At 54.0% G+C, this 21,118-nt stretch overlaps 5 protein-coding genes across 5 annotated transcripts; 4 read left to right on the forward strand and 1 right to left on the reverse strand.

Annotated features, from left to right (window-relative positions):
* Nucleotides 1-57: 57 nt before the first annotated feature.
* Nucleotides 58-6,405, forward strand: TRIREDRAFT_110712 (uncharacterized protein; the record flags this gene model as incomplete). Its single annotated transcript, XM_006968232.1, has 10 exons — nt 58-353; nt 562-715; nt 1,084-1,159; nt 1,217-1,527; nt 1,606-1,801; nt 1,860-1,985; nt 2,041-4,500; nt 4,582-5,407; nt 5,688-5,766; nt 6,205-6,405. 10 exons carry the CDS (start codon nt 58-60, stop codon nt 6,403-6,405), a joined length of 4,725 nt encoding a protein of 1,574 aa, XP_006968294.1.
* A 279-nt stretch (nt 6,406-6,684) lies between these two features.
* On the forward strand, nt 6,685-8,053 carry TRIREDRAFT_23083 (uncharacterized protein). Its single transcript, XM_006968211.1, has one exon. The coding sequence runs from the start codon at nt 6,707-6,709 to the stop codon at nt 8,003-8,005; it is 1,299 nt and encodes a 432-aa protein (XP_006968273.1). The 5' UTR covers nt 6,685-6,706; the 3' UTR covers nt 8,006-8,053.
* Nucleotides 8,054-8,383: 330 nt separating this feature from the next.
* On the reverse strand, nt 8,384-9,358 carry TRIREDRAFT_123455 (uncharacterized protein; the record flags this gene model as incomplete). The annotated part of the gene is made up of 1 exon (XM_006968288.1): nt 8,384-9,358. One exon carries the CDS (start codon nt 9,356-9,358, stop codon nt 8,384-8,386), a length of 975 nt encoding a protein of 324 aa, XP_006968350.1.
* Nucleotides 9,359-11,475: 2,117 nt separating this feature from the next.
* TRIREDRAFT_123456 (glycoside hydrolase family 65) lies at nt 11,476-15,173 on the forward strand. Its single transcript, XM_006968233.1, has 4 exons — nt 11,476-11,607; nt 11,696-13,432; nt 13,483-13,770; nt 13,847-15,173. The coding sequence occupies exons 1-4, from the start codon at nt 11,596-11,598 to the stop codon at nt 15,047-15,049; spliced, it is 3,240 nt and encodes a 1,079-aa protein (XP_006968295.1). The 5' UTR covers nt 11,476-11,595; the 3' UTR covers nt 15,050-15,173.
* Nucleotides 15,174-16,533: 1,360 nt separating this feature from the next.
* Nucleotides 16,534-19,029, forward strand: TRIREDRAFT_123457 (uncharacterized protein). Its single transcript, XM_006968234.1, has 8 exons — nt 16,534-16,590; nt 16,651-16,688; nt 16,746-16,781; nt 16,853-16,932; nt 17,073-17,314; nt 17,374-17,381; nt 17,439-17,630; nt 17,695-19,029. The coding sequence occupies exons 1-8, from the start codon at nt 16,554-16,556 to the stop codon at nt 18,796-18,798; spliced, it is 1,737 nt and encodes a 578-aa protein (XP_006968296.1). The 5' UTR covers nt 16,534-16,553; the 3' UTR covers nt 18,799-19,029.
* The last annotated feature ends 2,089 nt before the right edge of the window (nt 19,030-21,118 follow it).

The raw sequence follows: 21,118 nt of genomic DNA on the forward strand, positions 1-21,118 counted from the left end.
CTATGGAAGTCGCCGTGAGGGGGAGTTGCAGAAGGCGAAGATGATACGATACAGATCATGGCATCTGAGCTCGACAGGTGTGAGAACAACAATAACAACAACGCTCCATGGGGCTGCCGCGGGTACGGCGCCGCAACTGATATCTACAACTGCATCGTCAGCTATACAGGAGAGGCCGATAGAGACACCTTGAATGAGACACTTGTTGGTACTTCCGCTGCCTGGTCACTTGGCCTTGAGTTTGAGTCCAGTGTCAGGGATGTCATTGACGTAGCCTGCCTCAATGCAACCGACTGGGGTCACTGGGCCATCAACTCGTTGTTTGATGCTGTAGTCAACGAGCAGATCAACCGGTTTATATACGCCAGTTTAACATATCACAAATAGTGACATGACGTGACAAGCTTTACTGTACAAAAGGAAGTTTATCCAGGCGTTCAGGACGCATTTGGTAGCTGACCAAGGGTCTTACATCGTTTGCGAGGAGCAAGCGACCTGACGGGCATAACCCAATGCATAATGGGAGAGAAATATCTAAGACGAACATTAACACAATATTAGATGTGCGTGCGATTTGGTCGGGGGCTTGTTATCCTTCATTGGCATAATGTTCATGACGCGGACAACGTTGGAAGTGAATGGGCAGGACTATCGGACGTCAGTCTGCCCTTATATTCTATGGATTGGGAAGTTGAGCTCATATCGCGATTCAAATGTATGTAGTCAGGCATCCATTCACCACAATCATGCTGATCTGCCTTGTCATCGAGGGGCTCGTTTGCAGGACCAACCAAGAGCACCTTGTGTGAATAATATCAAGGCTGAGAAGGGCAGATTCCGCAGAGACAATAGTCAGCCGTACTTCGTACTTAATGTGGCAAATTCTATCCAATAGACTCAGGGAGGCGCTGCCAAGTATAAGCCGCCAGAATGCCTTATACCTGCATGCACAGGCGTTGCGGCACACCCGTCGATTGGACAGTCAAGAGCCGCGCTAATGTGACACGTCGGTGGTGAAGCGGCTGAATATTTGCTTGTGTTACGTAGGTTTTCAGGTTGCTGAAGTATGCCTGATGCCCACAGATATATCAGTTGCCAAATCGCTTGGGGGGAAGTAGTGGAAATGCCAACCGCGCATTTCACAAGCCGTCATCGCCAGGTTTGCGTTGAACTACACACGAATATTCACCTCAGATCGTGACGATGGCGCCAACAGCTGCTGCTGGAGGCGTCATGTCGCCCGAGCAGATAGTAATTACCGAGGCCAAGTCACTGTTCCTTCAGCTCAGCAGCGGAGGCCAGCTCTTCAAGGACTGCGTCAGCCAGGCACGGAGCGTCTCCCATCTTGTCCAGTACGTCGAAGGGGAGAATCGCAAATATAAAAGAAAGTCATCAACCAGATTACTGGAGACGTTTCAGAAAAATACAGAAGGATTGCAGTCGCTTTCATCAGTGATTGAGCTTGCGGTGCAGGCGAAGGCGGATTGCCTGTGTCCGCTATGGGCTCCGGTCAAATTCATTCTTCAGGTGAGCGCAGCTCGATACTCCAGCAAAGTGTCGCGACTCAGGAAGAAAGTGAAACACGACAATCCTGACCAACTTTAGGTATCCAAGTCTCATTCACTGGTTGTGCGCAGCATTACAGCCATGGTGCAAGTTCTGACGGAGAACCTCTCGCGGATTGAGCTCTATCAAAATCTTCGAAACGATCCGGATATGCAGAGAGAGCTGCTACGCATCTTCAATGACGTGACGAGTCTCTGCGTCAAAGCCCTCGCCTTCTTTCAACGCCGCACTCTCGGTATGTGATGGCTGTTAGGCTGGATAAGAGGAGGTCGTTCACTGATGAGAGAAACCAGTTCGAATCTGGAAGCTGATTGTCAACCCTCCTGGAAAAGACTTTCAAAACTTCATTGATCAACTCAAGTCTGATATGCAAGGTGTACACAATGCAGCCGTTGCTATCGAGCTGGCCAAACAACACGGTATGTGCTCGAGCCCGCTGATTGGCTTCCGGTCCTGTACTGACGCTGTCCGCAGAGTATCGCCGGGAACAAGATCGTCTGACCATCATCAACAGCCTGGGGGCGACAAACGTAAGAGAAGTGCATCAGCGAAAGGTCAAAGCCAAGGCACCCAACACGTGTGAATGGTTTCTTTCGAACCCAACCTTTGTCGCCTGGGAGTCGTCGTCAAGTCAAGAAGCCTCGGAACGCTTCTTATTCATCTCAGGGAAAAGCGGCTGCGGTAAGAGCATTCTCGCGGCGTCCATTATAGAAACTTTCAAGCAGCAAAAGAAGGAAACAATGTACTTCTATTTCTCTGGCCTTGAGACTAGCCGGCAAGACGCAGACAGCCTGGTTCGATGGTTCTTGCTCGATGTTCTACCGTCAACGACGGACGAAACAGTGCAGATGATTAAGTTACTCTTCGCAAAGGGTAATCCAACGTCGTCGGAGCTCCGGAGAGCATTGTCCATAATCATGGCGACATTGCCCACGCCTCTATACCTCGTCATTGACGGTATCGATGAAGTTCAGGGGCAGGTTGGCGATTTATTCGTCCAATTGCGCGGCATCATCGACAAATCTCCTCTCACCAAGGTTATTCTTATTGGCAGGCCGCATGCGTTTGAAAGGCAGGCTTCAGCTTACTGGATCCGCATATCCAATGAACTCCTACAGGCAGACATCAGGACCTTTATCGCAACCGAAACACAGAGAAGTGCACTCCTGCAGCAGCCGAATATCCACGAGAGGGTCATCAAGGAACTCTTGGAGAAAGCCGATGGCATGTTTCTCTGGGCGAGGCTGTCGATCAACGAGTTATGTGGTGCTTATTCTCAAGACGACGTCAAACAGATATTGAAGCGTCTGCCCTTGGGGATGGAGAACGCTTTCAATCGCATCCTGCAGGAGATTGTCACCTCCAGTGGGGAGACCGAGATACAGCGCGCAAAGTATATTCTGACCATTCTCGTCGTGTCTGCCAGAGCATTGGAGTTGAGAGAGCTTCAACACGCCTGTGCCGTGGCAACTCAAATGAACCAGGATGAATTTGAGAGGGAACCCCTTGATGCATACAAGGGCCCTGATCCAGCAACAATGTTCTTACGATCTTGCCGAGGGTTGATCAGCATCGAGAACGGCATAGTGGGCCTGGTTCATTTGACAGCCAGAGAATATCTTGTCAGGCCCGCAGTTCAATGGGACTCACGGATCTCGATTCTACGGGTTGATGCAGCGGCAGCTCACGGGTTTCTCGCCAATGTCTGCCTTGAGACCATCACAGGCTCGGGATTTGAGTGGTTCCGTCAACGTGAAGGCTTGTTCATTCCACAAAGCCTCGAGTATCCTCCTCTCTTCTCCTATGCCATCAAGTTCATGGCATATCATTTCAACAGATGGGAAGATACTGACCCAGTAACGGCAGCTCGAATAGAGAGCTTTTTCGTCACTCACGGAATCTCCTGGGTTGAACTGCTTGTCGTGTCGTGCTTCGCAGCCGGGCAGAACACGGTGACAACGAGGGAGTTTCTGGACATTGCTGCATGGCTGACGGATGACCCAATCGACGGAAGGAAGAAGATGAGTATGCTCATAGAACAAGTGAAACAGAAGTGTGAGGAATATGACGGGAATCACTGGCAGTCCCAACGACTGCATCTGTTAGGCAACGTCTTCAGATTCGTCGCGGAAGTCGATTTGACCGCATCTCGAAGGAATATGTCACCTTCTCAGGGCAATACGACATTTGCAAGGAGGAGCCCGATAACAATGGTGCAAGAAGATCTCTCCCAAGTCGTTCACTTGCTGGCGGAGCACGCTTCGCTGTCTCTGCCTAAACAGGGTGATCTGGTGACGAAGCTCGGGAAATTGTTTCGCAAGGGACAGGCGAAGAACTTGTTGAGTCCGTTCGACCTCCTGTTTCGCTTATTCAAGAGCAAAATCAACAACTTCCCGACCATTCTGCTGTTTGGATTCGGCGAGCTATCTCGAAGTCTCCAAAGACCGCATAATGCCCTCGAAATATTCAATACTGTGCTATCAAGACTCGGCGACGACGAGGAAGAGCTGAAGTATAAAGTCTGGGAACTTATCGGGCGCGCATATAGCAGCCTCAAGGATTATGAGAGAGCTTATCATGCGCATCATACTGCCTGGACTGGGCGACGCAACATGTTCGGCCCCAAGCACAAGGACATAGCGAGCAGTGCACATTTAATGGGAATCTCGCTATACAGGCAAAAAAATTACGCCGAGGCTGAGGCACATATGCGACAATCCCTGTCCATGGAAATGGAACTATTTGGGCTCAAACACAAAGAGACAGCGCTCAGCATGTATTGGTTGGGCCTCGCCATACTTCGGCAGACCAGATACCCAGAGGCAGAAGTTTGTTTCCAACAGTCCTCGTCCATGATGGTGGCGGCATATGGAAAGCAACACAGATTTACAGCGGCGAGCATAGAGAATGTCGGGCACTCTCTCTTTTGTCAGGGTAAGTTTGTTCAAGCAGAATTTCATCTCCGGCGAGCCGCTGCTATACATGTGGCTGCGGATACACCTCACCAAGAAACAGCAAGGTGTCTCAGTGCCCTTGGTCAAACGCTATATGAGCAAAAGAAGTTTATGCAGGCAGAGGAACAGTTTCGCCGCAGCAGAAAATTGATGGCCCAGGATGGTCTTGATCTGGGCGATCGAAAGGCTCAACTGACCTCGTTGTTGTTGGCCCAGACACTGTGCCATCAGGGAAAGTTTGCCAATGCAGAGAGTGTTCTTCGGTCCTCGTTTGCGATTTCCCCCAGAAACATGAAGGCAGATGGCCTGGAATTTGCCGCTTTATTGTGGCTCGCACGAGTACTGCACTACCAGCAGAAGAATTGCGAAGCTGACAGCATTCTCAACGCTTTACTCCCTCCGAGAGGACAGAAGGGCAACTTCTATCATGAATACGCATTGACTATTGTATTTTTCTTAGGACGAATCTTCAATGCCCAGGAGAGATATGCCGAAGCGGAGAGTATCCTGCGGCAGGTGGTTGTCGAAGAATACAGAAGCATGAACGGTTCAGCAACAACCTGTAGTACTGCCGTGTCCGAAACTTTCCAGGAGCGTGTATCATATGAGCATGACATCGATGCCGAGCTCGCAGAGGAGATGGATCACGGAAGTGAAGCAGCTGAGGAGGAGCAAGAGAAATTTGGAGGAACACAAAACGATGAGGGAGGGTCGGACATAGCCACGGAAAGCGAGGCCGAGGCCGACCACGGGAAAGACTCTGGATTCTCCGAAATCTGGGACCACTGCAACATTCACCATATTTTCAAAGAGTATGACACGACAGGCCGGCATTTGGAGCGGCAAGGAAAGGTAGCTGAAGCCGAAGAAGTATATCAGCTTCTGAAGTTAGTGGGCTGGACGTCAAGTCGATCGGGCAATTGACAGGCTTTCTGACGATATCGCACATCATGTCCCGGGGGAAAAGGGACAGTAGGACACTTGCATCCGCTCAGAAGACAAAGCTTCCAGGCACATCTCGAGTAACAGCTCGGCTTTCAGAAGCAAGCAGTCAGACATCAATGGATAGCCAGCCTCGCATAAAAAGGAACTTATTGGACTGAACCATGAGTGAACTGACTACACAGTCAATAGACCGAATTGACCGAATTCACCGAGTCGACGTAGGTGCACGACAGGTCAAGAGCGACAGGGAAAGGAAGCCATACCCGAAGAGCCACATTGGCTTCTGAAGCTAGCAGGGGATGTAAGTCGATCAGGCAGTCAAGTTCGAGTCAAGACTGGCGATACCTGATGAAGGTATATGACACAGGTTGCAGTTCTTTTCGATGATGTTACACATCAATCTCGGGGGAAAGGGGTGTAAGGGCACTTACGCATATCTCAAGTAACATCTCAATGGTCAGAAGCACGGAGTTTAACGTCCTCAACGGTCAACCGACGTAGCACCAAGTTGTACTCAGAAGACCAGCTCTTGGAGCTCATTCTCGACTTACACCACGCTAAGTGCTGTCTCAAGTGATGAGTCAACGGAGTTAATGCCGTGATCCCCATCGGAAGAGCTTCATCTCGGCAGCATGCATTAGTCCAGCCTCATGCATGACATCCACGTGTCCCCCTCCACGCAATCAACCACTCTCGCAATTGACTCTACTACTACTACTACAATGACTCTAACAAAGAGGCCGCCCCTTCGCTTATGACAAAGTTGACCACATTCAGCCTCAATAACAAGAAAACCAAGCTTTCCACAAAGCGTGACGTCGAAACCTGTATTCTTAGTGCCTCCTTCATCCCTGCAGAAGGATTGCTTGTGGCGCCGCTAGGCATCTATCTTCTGGCCATACAGTCCCGCGGCTTCATGCCTGGCGCTTCGTGCTACTGATCGTAGTACTTGGTGGACAATTTGCTAGTCGGCAGTGACGCGTTGGTTTCACCTCCTTGCGTCGACAAGTCGCACAGGAGAGGAGGAGAGCTCGGGGGTTGTACAGCTTGCCTGAGGCTCGAATACAATACGTAGGTAGGTTGGGCCACGATGGCCTCTAAATTTACGGGTATATATAGGTAGTTCACGTATCGCTGCCGTCTACTCTATGTCTCTCATCCTTTCAGCAACTCTTATAATCATCATCATCATTCTCCTTTCTCTCATTCATCCAGTGATACCCTTTCCAATTCCCATCATCATGGCACCTCTCAAAGCCCTCATCATCGGAGGCGGCGTCGCCGGCCCAGCAGCAGCATACTGGCTCCTCCGCCTCGGCGCACACATCACCCTCGTCGAACGAGCCCCCCAGATGCGCGCTTCAGGCCAACAAGTCGACCTCCGCGGCCAAGGCGTGCCCCTCATGAAGAAGATGGGCATCGAAGAGGCCGTGCGAGCCGCCACCGTCCACGAGCCCGGCATGCAGCTCATCGACCGCAGCGGCAAGACAAAGGCCTTCTTTCCCGTCGCAGAAAGCGGCTCGGGCAGGCAAGGCTTCACGTCAGAATACGAAATCATGCGAGGGGATCTAGTCAGGATCCTGTACGCACTTACAGAGAACCACCCCAACGCGCGGCATCTGTTCAACACCACCGTCAAGAGCTTCACTCAAGACGACGAGAGTGATGCCCATGGCAAGGTCCACGTCACTTTCCAAGACGACCACCAGGAAGACTTTGATCTCGTCATCGGCGCAGACGGAACCGGCTCCTGGACGCGCAGAATCATGCTCGGCGACGGCGCCCCGGATCCTCGGCGCTCCATGGGGGGTTACATCGGCTACTTCAGCGTCCCCACGCGTCCCGGCGACTCGGACCGGGCGACCTTTTGTCACTTGCCCGGGTCGCGCATCATCGGAACGAGAAAGGACGTCCCCGAGCTGACGCGGGTGTACATGATGTTTCGCGGGAAGAAGCCCGACCTTGACGCGGCGCTCGAATCCGGAGACCAGGCGAGAATCAAGAAAGCCTTGGCTGATTTGTATCAGGGGGGTGGATGGGAATGCGACCGCTTCACGGATGCGCTTCTCCATGCTCCCGAGGCAGACGATCTCTACATCACGCCCATCCAAGAAGTGCATCTTCCCCCAGGATCGTGGTCCAAGGGCCGAGTCGTCCTTCTCGGAGACGCGGCTCACTGCCATACAGCAGGCGGCTACGGATGCGCCTGGGGCTTAGTAGGAGCCTATGTGCTAGCAGGAGAGATCGCAAAGCAGTTGACAAAGGGCGACTCATCACCGTCAGCGGCCATCATCCAGGGAGCCAAGAATTACGAGCAAGTGTTTCGGCCCGTTGCCACATCCATGCATGGCGGCTACGAGTGGTTTGAGGACCTACTCATGCCCAAAACGACTCTCGGCATCTGGGCAATTCATGCGTTTGCGAGAGTGGCCGCATGGCTTCGTTTGGGCGAGATGAGCGGCTTGGATGAGATGACTACGAAATGGCAGCTGCCCGAATACCTAGAGCTGGACGAGGATAGAGGCAGAGCGGCGTTGTAAGCATCTTGGTTGGCATGCAATCGATGCTCTTCTTTCTTGTATAATAGATAATCCCCCATCAATGAATGTACTCTAATGTAATCTCCTGGAATTCAACACCCCATTCTCTTCTCTCAACTTTCTTGTAAGACAATGTTCCGTAAAGCTCAGCTGACTGCAACTGGCGCTCGTAATGATGGAGGTGACCACAGGTATGAATGATATCCATCTCTCACCAAAGAAGCCCCGTCTGTCGCATCGACTACTACCACGAGCGTGCCATTCCCTCTTTGCGCCACGAGGCTCCCCTATTCTCCCTCACTGGAACGTAGCAAGCCAATTCCACACTGCCAACCTGAGTCCCTCCTGCGTCGCAATGCCAACGGTGAGGTTTCTTCCCTACATGTCCTCGCCTTCCTCACGGCTCATCGTCACACGAAATGCGATATCGGTAAGACCCCCCTCTCCATAGAGCAACTCGCGGTCTCTCAACCAGTGAAAGAGACATGAGCCGCATGCACTCCGGACGCCAAACGTGTTGAGCTCAATCAAGCTGCACTGATTCGCATCCCCGTCATAAAACACGTCAAAGGTGAACCCCTGGCTGCGAATTACCTTCTGCAGCTCGCCATCTTCCTGCGCTTGCATAAACTCAATAATATCTTCATGCACCCTCTCGATACAGCCGGTAATCCTCTGAGCCCGATCTCCCATCATGTCTCTGTTCTCCTCGGCATAGATCCATGGCTTGTGCCATTCGTATTGACTGACGGCGGTGATGCGGAGCGACTCGGGGCAGCAAAAGACGCGGTATTCTCGTGACGACTGCAGTCTAGAGTCAAACGGGAGGAAATAAGCATGAGTCTCTTCCGCATCGCTGTTAAGAACATTGGTCAGGGCGCTCCAGGTCCTAAGTGAAGTCGTCATGCGAAGCACAATGTCCTCCACGGAATGGAACGCGAGGACGCCAGGTGTTGCGGGCGCGCCATCCTTTGGCGAGCACGCTCCCAGGCGCACGAAGAGTCCCTCGGGCGGAAATTTGAGCGACTGGAATGCAGGGTAGACTTCTTCTTGCAGGTCTTCGGCGTAGGATCGGTTGAGCACACGCGTGTGGATAGAGGCGGCGGCAGCCTTGGCCAGAAGCTCGATCTGCGGACGGCGAAGGACGATAACCTGGAGGTCCGAAGCTGCAATGCCCCGCGACCTGAGTATCAGGGGCAGCCAGATGTCGTAGCTGAACGGTTTGTTGGACGGGATCGGATAGCCTGGTGCCTCTGCGGCGGTGTGGAAGTTGGTGTTGTAGTGGACTGTGATGCCATTCTCCAGATCTTGCTGGACGTGCTTGTAGTCGACGACGTGGATGTTGAGAGGCATATTGCTGTTTGATGGGCTGTTGAATGGTGGTGTTCCCAAGGAGCAATGCAATATGGTGCTGTCTGATACGGCAGTGCTGTGTTAATGGAGTGTGATTGATTGTTTACAAGTTGTCAGTGTTGACAGCCGATATTAAACCTCGACGCGGGCATGTAAGACCTCATTTTGCCGTCAAGCAGGAGACACCGGGTGACTCAGGCAACTATATCCTAGGTAGATTGTGATGAATAAAGCAGCCGCATGTGTCACTTCAAGGAACTAGCTTTCTGAATCTCCATTGGTGTTTGTTTCCCCAAGGGCAAGTTTGTTCGAGGTTGCTCTGTCTGAATTCCAGATATGACTCGGAAGCGCAGTGCCTCGTATTTGCCTTTTGGCCATTATCGTGAGTCGTCTGCTTACATGTACCTTATGACTCATCTCAGGGCAAAGAGTGAGCAGTCGCTAAAAGGCGGCAAAGACTCAGACAATCGAGTTATCCTGGGGACTTTGCAGGGCTGGTGTCTACCCTAGAGCGGCAGTTATACATGACGATGATAAGTGAACGAAGAGGCGACGAACAGACGGACAAGAAGACTTGCTGATCAACTGACATCTGACACATACCTATCAACCCGTGTGTCACCCAACGTGGGATCTAGATCAGAGGAGCGAAAGTCTATCAATCCTGATGTGAGTCTAATCGGACGTATAGCCAACTGCATCTCACACGACCCTGTTACTGTTTGTCTTACAATGCGACGGAATATCCTAAAAGATGCACCTTGAGGAGAGTCAACAGCACGACAGGTAAACAACGCGGAACCGCCGAGCATGAACAGCGAGCCATGTCCTTGCAAGTGGCCTCTCCAGCCCGCAGTGACCGTCCAGTCGGGCCGGCATAGTGGTGCAACTCCATGCAGGCACAGCTCGAGCTATACCTGGGGGAGTTGCATGAGATTCCACGCTTTTCCACGGTCTGATCGTAGCTGTTGTTACTCAATTGAGTCTTTCCAGCCTATCGCTGTAAGCATGCATCACCGATTCTGGATACGTACTACTACAAGTATGTCCCTCTTCTTGAACCCCCGTCAGCAGGATTGCATCCTCCGCATCGGATGTTCTCGAAGCCTCATGGCTGACCAGGTTGTTATTCGCCTGACCATACAAGCACAGCTGACCCTTCGGACGGCATTGCCGTTGCCATTCCCCAATCCGGCTATCTCGGTATGGTACAGTACATACATGTACATACATGATGCAGACGCAGACCGGGCCTCTCCCATTAGGAACTTTTGCCCGCCATCTCGCCGGCGCCAAAGCCCAGGCACAGGCACAGGACAAGGCTTCCTTGCATAGGGCAACTTGCCAGGGCAGATCATCACGACGACGAGGCGCAAGAAGCATGTCACTCCTCACCGAAACCGGCGTCTGCATTGCATTAGCTACGGTGCTCCCTCTCACTACAAGTGGCTCCCTCAAATCTCTCGTGTAAAGACTTGCTTGACATGCCGGCTCAACATCCGCAGCGGCGGGTTGTGTGCCATGGCGGGCTCTATGGCTCTATCGGCCCTATTCCCGGCTCGCTGCCGTTGTGTCTGGGGCATCTTTGTGGGGTAATTCGCCGGAACTGCTCAGCAGCCTTGTCGATATTTGCGAGGATGCGGGTTCATGATCGTGGAGACGGTACGTAATTAGCGTCAGTGCTTTTGCCTGTCTCTCGGGGAAAACTAATACTATACTATCACAGAGACGGATGCTGTCAGTGTCGTTGGGTCAAGGACTACTCACATGGAAGCTTGGATGACGGCTAAACGGGAGTGACGACATGACTTCCCCTGCTGGAGCCAAGTCGAGTCGAGTCGATATGCAAGGCGACGATGGTTGGAAGACTCCGAACGGGGGAGGATGGGGATCCCGGCCAGGCTCCAGTTTCTCCGTATGACAGAACCACGCACCCCAGCCTTGTCCCCAGCATATACCCTGCCCTCCCCATTCCCTCTCCCCACGCGATGTCACCGAAGTGATGCCAAAGACGGTGATCTACATGGCGAGGTACCAACGATGGGGGGGCTGGGAGCTGGACAACTTAAATACCAGGCATGATGCCGCATATCCAGCGTCTCGATGGAACCCCAGCTCGTGTCTGCATGCAGTTGCGACACTTCGTAGGCGGACGTCTTGCGTTGTTTCTTGTCCGGAGAGGTCTCCAATTGGCGTTTGTGTTTCCCTTGTAAAAGGCAGTTGAAAAGGGCTGCACAATGCGGTCGACAGTGAGTGGCCCATGATGTGCCTCACGTTGGAAAGGGGGCACGTAAACACTTGCAATCAATGCTAACATTTGAACTCTGTTGCTCTCAGGTCACTTCTGCGGCGGCGCTGCTGTCGCTGCTTCAGCTTGTTTCTCCGGTCCATGGCACAACACTCGTTGACCGCGTCACCAAGTGTCTCAGCAGACACGACGGCTCAGACGCGGAATCCCACTTCAGCAAAAACGTCTACAAGACCGACTTCGCCGGCGTAACGTGGGACGAGGACAACTGGCTGCTCAGCACGACGCAGCTCAAGCAGGGCGCCTTCGAGGCCCGCGGCTCCGTGGCCAATGGCTACCTGGGCATCAACGTCGCCAGCGTCGGGCCCTTTTTCGAGGTCGACACCGAGGAGGACGGCGATGTCATCAGCGGCTGGCCCCTGTTCTCGAGGCGGCAGTCGTTTGCGACCGTTGCCGGCTTCTGGGACGCGCAGCCGCAGATGAACGGGACCAACTTCCCGTGGCTCTCGCAGTACGGCTCCGACACGGCCATCAGCGGCATCCCGCACTGGAGCGGCCTCGTCCTGGACCTCGGGGGCGGCACGTACCTCGATGCCACGGTCAGCAACAAGACCATCTCCCACTTCCGCTCGACCTACGACTACAAGGCCGGCGTGCTGAGCTGGTCGTACAAGTGGACGCCCAAGGGCAACAAGGGCTCCTTTGACATCTCGTACCGCCTCTTTGCCAACAAGCTGCACGTGAACCAGGCCGTCGTCGACATGCAGGTCACCGCGTCCAAGAACGTGCAGGCGTCCATCGTCAACGTCCTCGACGGCTTTGCTGCCGTGCGCACCGACTTTGTCGAGTCCGGCGAGGACGGCAGTGCCATCTTCGCGGCGGTGCGGCCAAATGGCGTCGCCAACGTCACGGCCTACGTCTATGCTGATATCACCGGATCTGGAGGCGTCAACCTGTCGAGCCGCAAGATCGTGCACAACAAGCCGTATGTACACGCCAACGCATCGTCCATTGCACAGGCTGTCCCCGTCAAGTTCGCCGCCGGACGCACCGTGCGGGTGACCAAGTTTGTGGGAGCCGCCTCCTCTGATGCCTTCAAGAACCCCAAGCAGGTCGCCAAGAAGGCAGCCGCTGCAGGCCTCAGCAATGGATATACCAAGTCCCTCAAGGCGCACGTCGAGGAATGGGCCACCGTCATGCCCGAGAGCTCCGTCGACAGCTTCGCCGACCCCAAGACGGGCAAGCTCCCTGCCGACAGCCACATCGTGGACTCTGCCATCATTGCAGTCACCAACACCTACTATCTGCTGCAGAACACGGTGGGCAAGAATGGCATCAAGGCAGTCGACGGAGCCCCGGTCAACGTGGACAGCATCTCCGTCGGCGGACTGACGTCGGACTCGTATGCCGGCCAGATCTTCTGGGACGCCGACCTCTGGATGCAGCCCGGCCTGGTGGCCGCTCACCCGGAGGCCGCCGAGAGAATCACAAACTACCGCCTCGCGCGATACGGCCAGGCCAAGGAGAACGTCAAGACGGCCTATGCGGGCTCCCAGAACGAGACCTTCTTCTCGGCCTCTGCGGCCGTGTTCCCGTGGACCAGCGGCCGGTACGGCAACTGTACCGCTACTGGCCCCTGCTGGGACTACGAGTACCATTTGAACGGCGACATTGGCATTTCTCTGGTCAACCAGTGGGTGGTGAACGGTGACACCAAGGACTTTGAGAAGAATCTCTTCCCAGTGTACGACTCGGTTGCCCAGCTGTACGGCAACCTGCTCCGGCCGAACAAGACGTCGTGGACACTGACCAACATGACCGATCCTGTACGTTTGATTGATTATTCCTGACACGCATTGGCTAACACTTTGAACAGGATGAATATGCAAACCACGTCGACGCCGGTGGATACACCATGCCGCTCATCGCAGAGACGCTCCAAAAGGCCAACAGCTTCCGCCAGCAGTTTGGCATCGAGCAGAACAAGACGTGGAACGACATGGCGTCCAACGTCCTGGTTCTTCGCGAGAACGGGGTGACGCTCGAGTTCACGGCCATGAACGGAACCGCAGTGGTCAAGCAGGCCGATGTGATTATGCTCACCTACCCCCTGAGTTACGGCACCAACTACAGCGCGCAAGATGCTCTCAACGACCTCGACTACGTGAGTCTGCCCTTACGTTCAAGCTGATAATGAGCTACCTACGTATATTGCCATGCTAACAATCTTCTGCCTGCAGTATGCCAACAAGCAATCGCCCGACGGACCGGCCATGACATATGCCTTCTTCTCCATCGTCGCCAACGAAATCTCTCCCTCGGGCTGCTCGGCCTACACGTACGCGCAAAACGCCTTCAAGCCCTACGTCCGCGCCCCCTTCTACCAGATATCCGAGCAGCTCATCGACGATGCCAGCGTCAACGGCGGCACGCACCCTGCCTACCCGTTCCTCACCGGCCACGGCGGCGCCCACCAGGTCGTCCTCTTTGGCTACCTCGGCCTCCGGCTGGTGCCAGACGACGTCATCCACATCGAGCCCAACCTGCCCCCTCAGATCCCGTATCTGAGATACAGGACGTTTTACTGGCGCGGCTGGCCCATCTCGGCCTGGTCCAACTACACGCACACGACCCTCAGCCGCGCCGCCGGCGTTGCTGCGCTCGAGGGGGCGGACCAGCGGTTTGCTCGCAAGCCCATCACCATCCACGCCGGCCCCGAACAGGACCCAACAGCGTACCGGCTGCCCGTCAAGGGCTCCGTCGTGATCCCCAACAAGCAGATCGGCTCTCAGCAGACATACGCCGGCAACCTGGTGCAGTGCCACGCCGCCAGCTCTCCCAACGACTACGTGCCGGGCCAGTTCCCCATTGCCGCCGTCGATGGCGCCACGTCTACCAAGTGGCAGCCCGCCTCCGCCGACAAGGTCAGCTCCATCACCGTGTCACTGGACAAGGAGGACGTGGGATCTCTGGTGTCGGGCTTCCATTTCGACTGGGCCCAGGCCCCTCCCGTCAACGCCACCGTCATCTTCCACGACGAGGCCCTTGCGGATCCTGCCACGGCGCTCGCCTCCGCGCACAAGCACAACTCCAAGTACACAACCGTCACCTCGTTGACAAACATTGAGCTGTCCGACCCGTACGTTTCGACCAAGGACCTCAACGCCATTGCCATCCCCATTGGCAACACGACCAACGTCACCCTCTCGCACCCCGTGGCCGCTTCCCGATATGCATCCCTCCTCATCGTCGGGAACCAGGGCCTCGACCCCGTGGACGTCAAAGCAAAGAACGGCACCGGCGCTACGGTGGCGGAGTGGGCTATCTTTGGCCATGGCAAGGAGCACTCTGGCAAGCCGAGCTCTCACAGCAAGAGGAGGTTGAATGTCCGGACCGCGGCCACTTTGTCGAATCCGAGGAGCTTTATGCGTCGGCGTTTGTAAAGGGAGAGGTGGTTATGACGTGACGTGAGATGAAGGAGATTTCTTTTTGTTCTCATCATGAAGACTTATGACTAGATAATCCGTGGTAGAGTAGTCGTAATATTAGACCAACTTCAATGCCGAGAAGATGAAGTTTTACCAGTGTTGCATTGTACGCTGGAGTATTTGTATATAGTCACGGTCTTGAGCCTGAGACGGTTGGTCTTTGTGATGTGGTGCTTGAGGAGCAGCAGCATCCAATGTTGCTAATACAACAGTGAGCAGATGGTATATAACAGTATTGGTGCTCTTACTACTTGTCAACCGGCCTCGCCGTATTATAAGACGAGACTATAGCGACTGTAAAGATTGTAGCCTGCATCTTGAAACTGGGGTGATGTTGGACATAAGGACCTGCAGAATCATCCCAACATCAACAGCAATGGTCCAGTTGAAGCATTTATATATCCCATCCCTTTATAAAAATGAGCCATTGCTCACAAATCAATGATTCCACTGAAAGCAGTCACGATATGCTCCTCGGGACCGAAGACTTTTATGGATTGCCGAGTTCGTGCATCTTAATCTCGGAACATGGGCTCCAGTGTAACCCTTTGGCAGGGGAGGGCTCGCGGGTGGGGGCGGAGACGAGCATGGGAAAGCCTTGTTCGATCAAGGCAACGAGACGTGTTTGCTTAATGTGAGGCTTTGCAAGATGAAATGCTACAGAGCCTTTTGGAGCGCTACAGCAGTGGCATCTCTGCTCTTTGCGGCGATGGTTTGATAGGATTCTATGGCTCTTGTGGCGTAGCGTAATATTCAGCCGGGCATCGTATAGTTTGACACTGGATAATAACCAAGCATCGAAAGGAAAAGAGTAGTTGGCAAGGATGTCAAAGGTGAAGATCGTCTGCCATTGGTCGCGATGATGCCCGCCGAAGGCTCGCAGTGAAGGTATTCAACACCACGAGTTTGACCATCAGGTGTGTATATGCGGTCAGAATAGCCTCAGTGATGACCATTGGTACGGCAACGCGTTTCGAGGTCAGCGAGACGTGAAAAGCAGAGCGACTGCCAAAATCCACAGCAAATATACTGCCCTTTAGACAACTGCATATTTTCTCTACATGATAAGTCAAATCAGATCCTCACAATCTGCAGCTTATTCTGCCTGCTGTGATCGTGAACGTCGTGTCTTTGTCAGAGCATGACGGTTCACGCCCATGTGCAGCCACTGGTAAGAGACAACGTTAAAGCGCGTGCATAAGGCGTCTTAAGGCATGCAAAAACCACGCTGAACCCCTCCAAATACTGCCCGGCAGAACCAAGGGCGGTGTGCACCATTAGCGGGCGCCCGGCGAGGACTCATTGGCCGCCTGCCAGATGCGGGGCAGTGCACGGACCACCAACCGCGACCTCTGGGCAGAAAAAAAAAAGTTGGAAATCTTTCTTTGCAAACTTCACATGCGCAGTCATCGTCAACATATCATTATCCTCCGATCTTGACGAAGCTGTTCTTGTCATCATGCGCTACATTCTGGTCTCGGGCGGAGTTATTTCCGGTGCGGCAACACTCTTCCTGTGTACAGCCTCGTTACAATGACATGCTAACAGTGCGACAGGTGTCGGAAAGGGCATCATTGCCTCGTCCACCGGCCTGGTAGGCTTTGATGCCTCGTCTCGGTTCTGGCAGTCCCTGGATACTGACGCTGCGTAGCTCCTCAAGACGCTCGGCCTCCGAGTGACCTGCATCGTGAGCATCACCTACCTAGCCTCTCCCTGAGGAGCCATGAAATCGGTCTCTAACCCGAAGCACGACAACAGAAAATCGACCCTTACCTCAACATCGATGCCGGAACTATGAACCCCAAGGATCACGGAGAGTGCTTTGTTCTGGACGACGGGTATGACGCTCCAACTGTGGTTTTCTCACCCCTTCTCGAACATCAATTGGAGAAAAAGACGAGTGTCTCGCAACAGATTGGATTCCGGGTCCCCTGAAAAAAACTTTGACATAAGGTGGGACTGACTCCCGAGGCTATAGTGGCGAGTGCGATCTGGACCTTGGACACTACCAGAGATATCTGGGCATCAACCTGTCCCGAGACCACAACATCACAACCGGCAAGATCAACCTGGAAGTTGGTCTGAGGGAGCGCCGCGGCGACTACCTGGGCAAAACCGTCCAGGTCGTCCCTCACGTCACCAACCTCATCCAGGAGTGGATTGAGCGCGTCGCCAGGATCCCCATCGATGAGTCGGGCGCCGAGCCCGATGTCTGCATTGGTACGTCTTCTACCTCCCCGACTGCAAGATAGACCAGCCGCCCGCTGACACCCTTCTAGTTGAACTGGTACTTTCACCCCAACTTCCTGTCCCATCTTACCCCTGCCTCTAACTTCCTTGACAGGGCGGCACAGTCGGCGATATCGAGAACATGCCTTTCGTTGAGGCCCTCACACAACTCCGCCACAGGATCGGCAAGAACAACTTTGTCAACATCCAGGTTTCCTATGTTCCCGTCATCAACGGCGAGCAAAAGACAAAGCCCACCCAGCACGCTGTCAAGAGCATACGCAGTGCTGGTCTCATTCCTGATTTGGTAAGTCTTCCTTGCGTCTGGTACAATCACTGTTCCTTTATCATTTGGCTTACAGGTTTATTAGATTGCGTGCCGTTGCGAGCGTCCCCTCGAGCCCGATACCATCAAGAAGATTGCCCTTCACTGCCAGGTCGAGACTGAGCAGGTCATTGCCGTCAGAGACATGCCCACCGTATACCAGGTGCCTCTGCTCCTCAAGGAGCAAGGCCTTTCTGATGTGCTGGGCGTGCTATTGGCGCTCGACAAGCTGACCCCCGAGCCGGCCCAAGTCAAGATGGGTGCAGAGATTTGGCAGAAGTGGAAGGATGTCATCTCAAAGACGTACACCGAGACGGTCGACATTGCCCTGGTTGGCAAGTACGTCGAGCTCCACGACAGCTACCTCAGTCTCTACAAGTCGCTGGAGCACGCGGCTATCTTCTGCAAGCGCAAGCTGAACCTGATCTGGGTCAACTCGGAGCACCTCGAGAACTCGACCCGGGAGGTCGACCCCGCCCTGTACCACAAGGCGTGGCACGATGTTTGCTCAGCAGCCGGCGTGGTTGTCCCCGGAGGTTTCGGCGAGAGAGCGACGGAGGGTATCATCAAAGCCACCCAGTGGGCGCGAGAGCACAACACTCCCTGGCTGGGCATCTGCTTCGGTATGCAGCTGGCCGTCTGCGAGTTTGCGCGCAACGTGTGCGGACATGCCGGAGCCACTTCCGAGGAGTTTGAGGAACAGGCCGAGCACCCCGTCGTCATCTTCATGCCCGAGGGCTCCAAGGAGACCAAGGGCGGCACCATGCGCCTTGGTCTGCGCACCACGCACTTCCAGCCCGGCAGCGAGGACAGCAAGCTCCGCGCCATGTACGGCAACGCCGAGACCGTGGACGAGCGCCACCGCCACCGCTACGAGGTCAACCCGGCCTACGTCGACGAGCTCGAAAAGGCCGGCCTGTCCTTTGTCGGCAAGGACGAGACCGGCAGGCGCATGGAAATTATCGAGATCAAGAACCACCCCTACTTCGTCGGCGTCCAGTACCACCCCGAGTACCTCAGCTCGCCGCTCACCCCATCCCTCCCGATCCTCGGCCTGGTGGCCGCCGCCCTTGGATGCCTCGACGAAGTCACCAAGGAGGTCTGCCTGGAGAGAACCCGCGCCAAGGGCACCGTCAACGGCACTGCTTGAATGGCATGAGTCCTCCCGAGGGCCGGAGCGATACCCCGGCAGCGGCGCCCCGAGGCCGCGACTTACCTCACCACTGCATGTGCGTAGATGTAGAAACTCGGGTTTGGCGGCTAAGATACCGCGTGCAGGCATCTCTCGTGCCATGTTCATTCTTACGACGGCGAGATGAGCCTACGTAGTGCACGCACGCTTCGGGCCCCTTTTGACATAAAACCGGCGCCGTTTTGGAAACTTGTATGCTAAGAAAGTGTTGTTTAATTGAAACCTGGACCGTCCCTCTTGGGTGTCTGAATAGGACAACACCGATGCTGGGACGAGTCTTTTTATTACTGGGACTGGCGTTATGCTTAGACTAGGTAGACTTAATTGAGACGGCGAGGCATCTGCTGGGAAAAGCAGTCATCGCATTTTTTTTATAAACAAAGAACTATACTGAAGCTCTCGCAAATTTTGGACGTGGTCGAACTGGGTCATTTCAACTGCCTGGAAGACTTGGTTGGTGATCGAACTTGACTACCACGTATAGGTATGTACTATGTTCATAGCTCTGTGTAATGAAGAGATTCTGATTTCTTTCTGGTAGGCGGGTGTGTGATCCCCTTCTCCCCCCCCCCCCCCCCCCCCCCCCCTTCTAAAGCTGCACCGAAAAGAGACCCCGTTATCTTTCAAGGGGAAACCCAGCCTCAGAAGCAAGACTTGTCACACTTAAGGCAGCGAGCGAGCACCAAACCATGTATGCATGCATTACCAAAGCTTTATGTCCCCAGAGCTACTATCGACTAGATATACGGGTTTGACGGCAGTGTATAAAACACATACCACATCTCATTGTCCATCTCATCGTGAAAGACCGTGTCAGTCATCTCTTCCTGGACTTGCATCACCTCTTCAGAATCAGCCTCGTTGTCAAACATGCCCACCGCCTGCTCAGGGGGGAGCGGATCCTGTCCATGATTAAATAGCCCCCTTTTCAGATCGAGACCGCTGACGCAGCGACTTTTTTGTGGGCATCTTCATTGTCCTGGAAGATGAACATGAGAACTCTGCGTTTTATTGAAGCAGACATGTTGGAGGCCGGAAGAGGTCATGAGCTTCCTCTGGGCAACCCGGTCAAATGTACCCATGATCTGAAGTTGGACTTGAGCGTCTCAATGGAGGCGCCCTCGAGCTTGGGATCCTCGATCCAGATGAGCAGAAGAAAAAGCGCCAGTCTCCCCATTAGCTTTTTCCAAAACCACAGACTCATGAAACGCAACAGACAAGATAGCTACTCTTGAAGCAAATTGTGAGAAGCGGAGTCTTATGTCTCTAGCTCAAGACGTCTTGTTGCGTCAAAGGAGTGAGCGAGGTCGACCTGTGTCGAAATGGCCATCAGCTTATTACATGATACATTCATGTCTAAGCATATCCATACCCAAGATTTTTTAATCTTCAAAGACATTTGTGACAGAAGTCATGAATTGTGTGACGCAGGCCATTGTAGTAGACAAAGGCAATATACGAGATGGACATCTACCCATATGTCAAGTCATAGGTATCTCGTAGGCGCCAAACGGACATGGACCAAATGCATACGCTATAGCGCTATATTATCCGAGTCTTCTCGACAAACAAGTCTACAAAGAGTGGCGTCATGATCATCTCTATCTGTGTGGCCCCTTAGAGAAATGAGTGGCGTTCAAATCATCGCGCAGCGATCTATCATCTCATGAAAAAAGGGAAAAAAAAGAAAACAGAAAAGGAAAACGACACGCCTCAACAATATTAAAATCCAAGACCATGAACCACGAACCAGAAATCCAAACTCTCAAGTCAAACCCCAGACAAACCGAACTCAGAAGCTCAAAACCTGCCAAAGACAAATAAAATCACCCAAATCAAGCCACAGAATCATTTCACACAAAGCCCGGCAACCGCACCTCCTCCTCCTCCTCCCCCATTCTCCTCCGTAATCCCCACGCCGCCCGCATTGTTCTGCGCGTCATCCAGATCCGCCTGGCCCTTCTCCCCCATGCCGTCCAGCTCCCCACTCTCCAGCACCGTCGACAGCTGCAGGTCCGGATCCTTGGAGTACACCCGGATGCCCACGATGCACACGGCGTTCCACGGCGCCGGCATGTTCTCCTCCTCCGTGTCGTAGTCGTCGCGGGGCGGCGGGCTGGGGTACGGGAACTGGCGCGGCTTGCGCGTGTAGTCGTCGCTGCTGTACAGCTCTTCCCAGTCCTCGACGGGCGAGTCGGACGAGTCGCCGTCGTCGGAGTCTTCGACTTCTGGGGTGGCTGGAGCTGGGGCCGCAGCCGGTGGAGGAGGCGGCGGCGGC

The sequence above is a fragment of the Trichoderma reesei genome (genome assembly GCF_000167675.1).
Source record: "Trichoderma reesei QM6a unplaced genomic scaffold TRIREscaffold_22, whole genome shotgun sequence".
Classification (NCBI taxonomy): domain Eukaryota; kingdom Fungi; phylum Ascomycota; class Sordariomycetes; order Hypocreales; family Hypocreaceae; genus Trichoderma; species Trichoderma reesei.